At 39.5% G+C, this 9,715-nt stretch overlaps 1 protein-coding gene across 6 annotated transcripts in view; it reads left to right on the forward strand.

Moving 5' to 3' along the window:
* Dpp8 (dipeptidyl peptidase 8) overlaps positions 1-9,715 on the forward strand; it is a 56,878-nt gene that overhangs the window by 25,624 nt on the left and 21,539 nt on the right. For all 6 annotated transcript variants that reach the window (XM_031345269.1, XM_031345273.1, XM_031345275.1 and 3 more), the window contains 4 exons: positions 1,880-1,980; positions 2,303-2,480; positions 3,260-3,419; positions 7,462-7,541. In XM_031345269.1, the coding sequence (XP_031201129.1) occupies positions 1,880-1,980; positions 2,303-2,480; positions 3,260-3,419; positions 7,462-7,541 (519 nt within the window). The remainder of the gene's footprint in view (positions 1-1,879; positions 1,981-2,302; positions 2,481-3,259; positions 3,420-7,461; positions 7,542-9,715) is intronic.

The raw sequence follows: 9,715 nt of genomic DNA on the forward strand, positions 1-9,715 counted from the left end.
AGAGAGAGAGAGAGAGAGAGAGAGAGAGAGAGAGAGAGAGAGAGAGATCGATCTAACTCGGGGCCTTAATCATGCTACCTTCCTATTGAGCTATATTTCCAGCCCATGTATTTCATTTCTTTTTCTTTTTGTGTCTGTGCTTGGGGGTGGGAGTGGGGCAGTAAATGCAAATTCATGGAAACCAATAGTCAATGTCAAGTGTCTTCCTTGATCAATTTCCACTTCATTTTTTGTTTATTTTTAAAAATTGTATATGTATATATAAAATATATATATGTATGTATTTTGCTTATATGCTTGCCTGTGTATTATATGTGTGCATGGTGGCTAAAAGAGAGTATGGGTTCCCTGGAGTTAATAGATGGTAAGGACCACATGGGTGCTAGAAATTAAACCCAGATCCTCTGGAAGAGCAGCCAGTACTCTTAACCACTAAGCCCTCTTTCCAGCCTCTGTTTTATTTTTTGAGATAGAATCTCTCACTGCACCTGGAACTCACTGATCAGCTAGACTAGCTAGCTAGCTACAGAGTTCCTTCTGTTTCTGCTTCCCCAGTGCTGAGATAGCACAGTGCTGCTATGCCTGCTGTTTTCTTGGGTACAGGAGATCCAAACTCAGGTCTTCATGCTTGTCAGGCAAGAAATTATTTACCAACTGAGCCATCTCCCCATCTCCCTTCATTTCTTTTTATTGGTGAATATTATTTTATTATTTACCTCTTCATCAGTTGATGGGTATTTGCATTATTCATTTTTTTTGCTCTTAAAAGAAAAGCTGTCATGAAGTCAGACGGTGACATGTGCTTATATTATATATAAGCACAATTGCAAGAGGCTGAGGCAGGAGCCTCATAAGTTTGAGGTCAGCTTGGGCTATGTAGTGGGACTATGTCTCTTGAGAAAAAGTGAAAAGAAAGGGTTGCAGAGAGAGACTGCTATGAATATGTGCACATGGGTGTGCAAGTGCTTTTGAAAGTTGATGTTTGTGTTTCTCTGGGGTATACCTGGGACAATGGTTGGGTCATGTGATAAGGCTCTACTTAATCTTTTATGGAGCTATCAGGCTGTTTTGAAAATTATATTTCCACCAGCAATACATGAGGGTTTCACTTTCTCCACATCATCCTAACAGTTGTCATGGTCCATGTTATTTGTCACAGCTATCTATTTAGACACCATAGCTCACAGGGTTTGATTTACATTTCCCTGTGGGTAAAGTTCTCAATGTTCATCAGCCACTTAAGTGGCTTCTTTGAAGAGCTAGCTATTCAGATCCTTTGACCATTTTTTTTAAAAGAATTATTTATTTACTTTATGTATATGCATACACTGTAGCTGTCTTCAGACACACAAAGAAGGCATCAGATCCCATTACAGATGGTTGTAAGACACCATGTGGTTGCTGGGAATTGAACTCAGGACCTCTGGAAGCACAGTCAGTGCTCTTATCCACTGAGCCATCTCTCCAGCCCCCTTTGACCATTTTTTGAAATGTACTTATTTTTTTAATTGTGTTTGCTAAACTTTTAAAGGGAAAGTTTGCCTATAGAGTCCATTTCATTAATATACTACACAAACATATTTAAGCTAAGATATAGGGACTTAAGGACTGTCACTGCTAGATTCTAGATCTAAAGTGAGCAAAACTTGAGCTTGTCATTTATTGTCAAGGGCTTTGTTAGGAAAACCCTAAAGAAGACTTTGAGCTCAGATCCTGGATGTAGAGAGCATCAGCTGGGGAACTCCAACTGCCTGCTGGCTTTACTGTCCACTTAAATCTTTCAAGTACTGTGTTTGAAAAAAAGATGACATAGGAGACTAGACTGGTGAGTGTGCTATTTTCTGTCTTCTATAACTATATTCCCTTTTCTTCCTACTAGATTATAGATGTCATAGATAAAGAACTGGTTCAACCTTTTGAGATTCTGTTTGAGGGAGTTGAATATATTGCCAGAGCCGGATGGACTCCAGAGGGAAAACAGTGCGTATGTTAAACTGTCACTTCATTACTTCATTCTGGATCTGGAGTTAGCTCCAGAGTTTTAGAATGTCAGTGCTGTAGGCTTTACCTTCCCATGTAAATTGGCACTATGTTATTTCTGCTTAGGCCTTTTCCCTGAACTCAGTGAATGCGCAGATTTGTAAGCATAAATATACACCATTGTGATTATAGGAATACTTTTTTAAAGACTCTGTCTTTAAAAAAAGAAATGGAATTGATAGGTACTGAGGGAGAGAACAGAAGGTTATTCACTTTCTGAGAGCTGGCTGTAGTCCTGATTTCTCTTCGTTCCTTTGAACAGTGCCTGGTCCATCCTGCTAGACCGTTCCCAGACTCACCTGCAGATCGTTCTGATCTCCCCTGAGTTATTCATCCCAGTAGAAGATGATGCCATGGACAGACAGAGACTCATAGAGTCAGTTCCTGACTCTGTGACGCCACTGATCATCTATGAAGAAACAACAGACATCTGGATAAATGTATGCATATCTGTTCTTGAACTTGGCTGTGGTTTTTCTCAGAGTACTCAGGCAGATGAGTTCTATAGCAAGCTAGCAAAATGCATCCTTAAGTTCAAAGGAACCGTGAACATTTTGAGTTGGAGTGATGGTTCCAGAATGGAGTAGTTTGTAGCAGGAAATAAATACTATTGAAGTGGCAGCTCAGGAGTGCCTGCAGATGTGGCCCTGCACATACAAGGTAGGGAGCCCACAGCCTCAGCTCTGGCTTCTGTGCTTCTGAGAAAACCTTCAAGAGCTTTGTCTAGAAACTACCTTGTAAGTTAGCAAACTATATCAAATACACTAGTTTTAAATTGAGTTTTAAATTTTAATATAAAAATTAGATATAAAATAAAAACATTTCTCTATTTCTCTAGTTAAAAGTAGACTTCCTGTGATTCACTCAAAACAGATGAACATCTGTTTTCCTTTGGCTATTAGAATATTTTTCTTTGGAAAAGAAAAGTAAAGCGTGCTGTTCTCCTTGCCTGGGTCATAAGATTTATACTGCTGCATAAGCCTTGTGTGCTTCAGAGACTGGAGATGGGCAGGAAGAACCTTGGTCATGGCGCTCTCTTTGCTTTCTTCCATTTGGAAATGTTCACATTTCAGTGTGTGAGATCTTTGTCTAAAGTAGAATAAATGTAAAAGCCTAGGCAAAAACCTCGCATGGTTATCCTTCCACTAACCACTATGGTTGGTTATCTAAGGAGTGTATTTATTAATGCATATAGTAAATTAAGCTGTTCATTTTGCAGATCCACGATATTTTTCATGTTTTTCCTCAAACTCATGAAGATGAAATTGAGTTTATTTTTGCCTCTGAATGCAAAACAGGTTTTCGTCATCTGTATAAAATCACATCCATTTTAAAGGAGAGCAAATATAAACGGTCCAGTGGTGGACTACCTGCCCCAAGTAAGAAGCCTTCCTTATTTATGTACTTAATGTCTTTATATTGTATTTGTTTTGCATATTTGCTTCATAGAGCAAGGATGTGCAGGTCAGAAGACAGCTTGTAGGAGTCAGTTCTGTCCTTCTATTGTGTGAGTTTCAAAGATCAAACTCAGGGTATCAGACTTGATGTCAAGGAACTTTACCCACTGAGCCATCTCACCAGCCATAATGTCTTTTTTATATTCTTCATAAGCATCAGGACTTGTCTTAGTAAATATATATTAACTGAAATACTAGTCTGTGCATGCAGAAAACAGCAAATTCTCAATGAATACACAGTGTTATAAATAGTGGGTAGTCTCTGAGTGATTAGAATACTTATTTTTATGACACTTTTGCCTTGATTACAATTTTTAATTTGTTTGAAATGAGCACACACGTGCTTGCCTTGGCAGCACATACACTAAAACTGAAAGAAAAAAAAAGGAGCTCCATGTTATTTTTATATGTAAATAACTTTAAAAAAAGACATGGTCTCGCTACATAGGTCTGGCTGGCCTGGAAGTCATTATGCAAACCAGGCTGGCCTCAGACTCACAGACATGCCTGCATCTGCCTCCCAAGTGAAAGTTTGGGATTGAAAGCTTATGCCACTGCACTAGGCTCTTGCAAAATAAAATTAATATAGAGGTACTAGAGAGAGAGCTCAGAGGTTAAGAGCACTTGCTATTCTTGCAGAGAGCCCAGATTCTGTTCCCAGCTCGTACATGGCAGCTCACAACTACTCTAGTTCCAGGGGATCCAATGCTACCTTCTGTCTTCCATGGACAGTGACCAGGCATACGTGTGATACACATGCCTATTTGCAGGCATTCATACATACACATACAATAAAAATAAATAAATATTTTAAAACTACACATATGCCTGTATGTGTAGTATATGTCATATATATATAGTATATGAGGTATATGTATTTGTTTATCTAGCATTTCTTGGTGGATACCTGGGTTACTTCATATGACACCATATGTATGTTCCTCTCTTGGCTTTCCATTGTTTTGGGGATACCTACCAGAAGGTCAATGCTTGACTCATATTCTATTTAATTTTCATCATTAGCAAACCAATGGTAAGGGCTACACTTTTTTATATTCCTAATAGCAATATGCAAAAGCTTTTGTTTCTTTGTGGTTTTGTTTGTTTATGTTTGGGGAGTATGTTTATTTATTTAATTTCTATATGTATGAATGTTTTGCCCTGCATGGATGCCTGTGTACAACATGTGTGTACACAGAAGGAATAGATCCTAGCACTGGAGTTACAGATGGTTGTGAGCCACCATGTTGGTTTTGCTCTTAACTGCTGCGCTGTCTCTGCAGCCCCTGGGTTTGGTTTGGTTTTTAAAGACAGAATTGGGGGACTGGAGAGATGGCTCAGGGGTTAAGAGCACTGACTGCTCTTCCAGAGGTTCTGAGTTCAAATCCCAGCAACCACATAGTGGCTCACAACCATCTGTAATGAGATCAGATGCCCTCTTCTGGTGTGTCTGAAAACAGCTACAGTGTACTTACATAAAATAAATAAATACATCTAAAAAAGACAGAATTGTATTCTGTAGTTGAGGCTTCCAGTTCTCCACGACCCTGTCTCACCTTCCCTCTCCTGTGCTGACATTACAGGTATGTGCCACTACACAGGCCAAGTTTTATTTCTTTGGTTTTGTTTTTTGTTTTTTGTTTTTGTTTTTGTTTTTCGAGACAAGGTTTCTCTGTGTAGCCCTCACTGTCCTGGAACTCACTCTGTAGACCAGGCTAGCCTCGAACTCAGAAATTCACCTACCTCTGCCTCCCAAGTACTGGGATTATAGGCATGCGCCACCACTGTCCGGCTCAAGTTTTATTTCTTTATATCCTTGACAGCACTTGTTATTTTCTGTCTTCTTGCTTTTGTGTGGGTATGTTTTATCTTTTTTTGTTGTGAATTTTTTTTAATTGATTTTTCTTAAGACAGGGTCTGACTATGTAGCCCTAGCTGTTCCAGAACTCACTCTGTAGACTAGGCTGGCCTTGAACTCACTGAGATCTCCTGCTTCTGCCTCCTGAGTGCTGGGATTAAAGGTGTGTGCCACCACACCTGGCTTTTTTTTTTTAATAGTTACTCTAATAGATGTAAAGTGGTATTTTCCATTTATGTTCTTTCTTTTCATACATATGAATGCTAGAGACGGAGCCTTAGACTGTGTCACGGAATTAAATCCCTAGCACTTTTTGGGTTTAGTTTGAGACAGACTGAAAAGACCACTGAGTAACTGGCCTCACACATGTCACCAAGCCAGCCTGAAGAGGCGACCCAGTGGTTTTGATACAGGTTCCCTAATGAGTGATAAGAGAAATACCTATTCAAGTCCTTTGGATTCTTAGGTTTTTCTGAATGGTCTTTTACATTTGGGAAGCAGTGAGCTTGAATCCAACCAAGTAAATACTATCTATGACTATGTGCTTTTCTTTAAAGATTAGACTAGGTCTTATATATCCCAAACAGAGTTTCTTTCCCTAAGCTTCAGCTTAGCTTAGCTCTGGAGTTAAAATTGTCTTACTAGTTCCTCTGTTGCTTAGAAGTAAGTGCACTCACTCAGGAAGGAGGAGCAAAGAACTAAAACAATTCTTCTGAAGCAATAATGTATCTTAATCTGTTACTCAGTGAACAAGCCAACCTCAGAACCAGGCCCTGCTCCTATCAGCACCTCTTTGTCAATGCTTGGCCATGTATGTATGTATGTTTGTGTGTGTGTGTATATATGTATGTATGTGTGTGTATGTGTGTGTGTGTATGTATGTATGTGTGTGTGTGTGTGTGTGTGTGTGTATGTATGTATGTATGTATGTATGTATGTATGTACATATTTTTTTAATTGCTCCATCTCAGGTTTTTTTACTTTATAAGTATGTTTACTTGGTTTGTTTTTTCTTTCTCCTTCTTTCTTTCTCCTTGTCATAGCTGTGATGTGAAACTCCTGCTGCTCATAGCGATGTGTTATATAATACTCCATTTCCACATTATAGAACAGCAAGCTATACTTCTGTGTCTCAGAAAAATAAGGTGGATTTCTTAACTCACCATCCTTAGCTGTTTGCAGATATCTGGAAGAGAGAAATGGCTTTCATTTTTCAGTCTCTTCCTTAGACCTCTGAGGAGACTCCATCCAGGCAGACACTCAGGCAGGCACATGGGGCATTTGACATTAGTGTGGCTAAAAATAGCCAATTAATTTTTTGGCAAATGAAAAAGAATTGCATTAAAAATTTTCTTCTTTGCTTTTAAAATGGTTTGTTGCATTTCCAGAACAAATGTCTTGTCAGCTTAGTAAGCCTTCATGTTGGATCAGTATCCAAGAAGGCAGGAACTGTTTTTCTGGCTTTACCATAGAATCTATTTTGGTTGGATATGGTGGCACACTCTTTTGATTCTAGCACTGAGGAAGCAGGAGTGGATGCATCTCTGCCTCAAAGGATTTATTTTTCTGTTTTCAGACTTTCTGCATGAGTTTTTGTTTTTTGGGATTTTTTTTAAATCATCATTCTTGAACATTTTGAAAACTTCTAAGTTGGTTTTGTTGTCGTTGGGTTTTTTGTTTGTTTTGTTTTGTTTTGTTTTTTTGTTTGACACAGGGCCTTACTGTGTATCCCTGACTGTCCTGGAACTCACTAATAAAGACCAGACTGGCCTCAAACTTGCATAGATCCACCTCTCCTTGCCAACTCCTAGGACTAAAAGTGTATGCCACAATGCCTAGCTGTTTTTTTTTTTGTTGTTGTTGTTGTTGTTGTTGTAATTTTTAGTAACCATTTGAAATAGCTAAATAACCACTTAGTACAATATGACCAACAATTGTCTTTATCTAGTTCCAAAACATTTTCATTACTTCAAACCTAACATTGATGATTTTGTTTTTGTTTTATTGCAGCTTTTTGTAAAAGACAGTTTAGAAAACTTTTCTACATTGTTTCATTTGCTTATTATCTGGACTAAAGTACTGAATTTTTATTGTATTCATTTTCAGGTGATTTCAAATGTCCTATCAAAGAGGAAATAGCAATTACCAGTGGTGAATGGGAAGTACTTGGTCGGCATGGATCTAATGTATGTCTTTTTATTCTACTAATATGTTTGGTCAACTTCTGCTCTGCATATACAGTGCAGAAAAATGAATAAAGCAATGTATGTGTGTGTGCATGTGTGTGTGGATGTATGTGTGTGTGTAGGACCCCAGTGGTGTTTTACAATACCAAGTTAGGGCCTAAGGGAATGCAAGCTGTTACCAGGAAAGAACATTAGTTTAATCAGGGTTTGGGAGCTCACACCTTTTCTTACACTACTTGGGAGGCAGAGGTAGGTGAATCTCTGTGAGCTTGAGGCCAGCCTGGTCTGCATAGCAAGTTTCAGGATACCCAGGGCTGTCTTACTGTAAGATTTATTTTAAATTATAAAGCTCACCTATTTTATGGCTATAGTCATGAGATACATTCTAGTTACTAAAGACTGCCATTTTCTTTCTTTCTTTTTTTTTTTTTTTTTGGTTTTTCGAGACAGGGTTTCTCTGTGTAGCCCTGGCTATCCTGGAACTCACTCTGTAGACCAGGCTGGCCTCGAACTCAGAAATCCGCCTGCCTCTGCCTCCCAAGTGCTAGGATTAAAGGCGTGCGCCACCACTGCCCGGCTAGGCTGGCCTCGAACTCAGAAATCCGCCTGCCTCTGCCCCCCAAGTGCTGGGATTAAAGGCGTGTGCCACCACCACCCAGCAAGACTGCCATTTTCAATTATTATATTTTTTGTGTGTAGGGGTGTTCCGCCTGCATATATGTCTGTGTACCACATGCATACCTGGTGCCTGTAGAGGCCAGAAGAGTGTGTCAGATCCCCTAGAACTGGAGTTACAAACAGTTGCTAGCTCCATGCACCTGCTGAGAATAGAACCAAAGCCCTGTGGAAGAGCAGCCAGTGCTTTTAAGCACTGACCATTCGAGATCACCATTTTTAGATACATTATTGCCATTTAGTAAGGAAACAATTTGTATGTTTAGAGTTTAACAAAGTTGTGAGTTAACAAATAACCTGAAAATTATTCTTAGACATGATAGACTGTTCATGTTTTTAATTGGAAATTATATTTAGCATTCCTGAGGTAGAAATTTTCTTATATTGACCTGTTATCTCACAGATTCAACCTTTATAGCTTAGGTTAACAGGGGAAAGCTCTGCTCTGAGCATGTGGAGTTCTGTAACAATTCAGTGAGAGCATTTGTTTGTGAGTTTCTAGGTCAACACTAGGGATGAGACTCAGCCTGAAGATTCTCTGCAGGTGCTCTAGATTTCAGCTATATCCCAGCTATTCTTGTTCTTATTTTGGGACTGGGTCTTTTCTGCTAAGTTTCCAGGTTGGATTTGAACTTCACTCTGTAGAGCAGACAGGCCATGAATGTCATTGTGGAATTCTAGGTTCTAATAACAAAGATCATGCTGAGGTAGATTTCCTGAGCCATCGAGATGTCTCTGTAGGTGAAGGCACTTGCTGCTGAGCCTTACAGCCAAGGCTGCACTCCTGGAGTCTACATGGTAGAAGTACAGGTGTGACTCCCTCAGTTTGTCCTCTATTTGCCACATGCATGCTATGCCACACGCATGCACACACACACAGAGGCAGACACATACCCCAAACAACTTATTTAATTGCAGGAATTGTAGTCGTTGGGGTTAAGAGCTACTAGATGATTCTGACATCAACTCCAGAACTGAATGAGCAGATGATTATTTGGACAATCTATGGACAACCTAAATGACTCCCTGTTCACCCTATGTACATCCATCTCTGCGTCACTCTAGTTTTTATGGCGTATTTGTTCCTCTCAAATTTTTCCCTAATTTCTCTGTATGTTTGCTTTGTTTCTTGTCTTTATGTTGCCTTTTTCCTCCTCAGTTTTCACAAGTCTGCTCACTTCTCATGGCAATAGCTGTAAAGCTTTCAGGCTTCAGCCCGTGTGACTCTTAGAGTTGAGGTGATCCTCAGAGTGTGGTCCCAGACCAAGAATGGAGCATGTCATTCACAAGGGACCGTGTTAGAAACACACTTAGCTCAACCCACTCCTCCTCAGAAAGTGGTAGTACGACCCAGCAATCTTCCTGGACTGTCTAATCCTAGAACTGGATAGAAGTTCTCCCATGAGACAGACAACAGACTTGCATAAGGAGTGAGGGGGGGGCCTGAGTCCCTGAAGTAAACCCTGCCCTGAGTTTTGTTTTTTTTTTGTTTTTTTTTT

Source organism: Mastomys coucha, unplaced genomic scaffold, assembly GCF_008632895.1.
Source record: "Mastomys coucha isolate ucsf_1 unplaced genomic scaffold, UCSF_Mcou_1 pScaffold23, whole genome shotgun sequence".
NCBI classification, from domain to species: domain Eukaryota; kingdom Metazoa; phylum Chordata; class Mammalia; order Rodentia; family Muridae; genus Mastomys; species Mastomys coucha.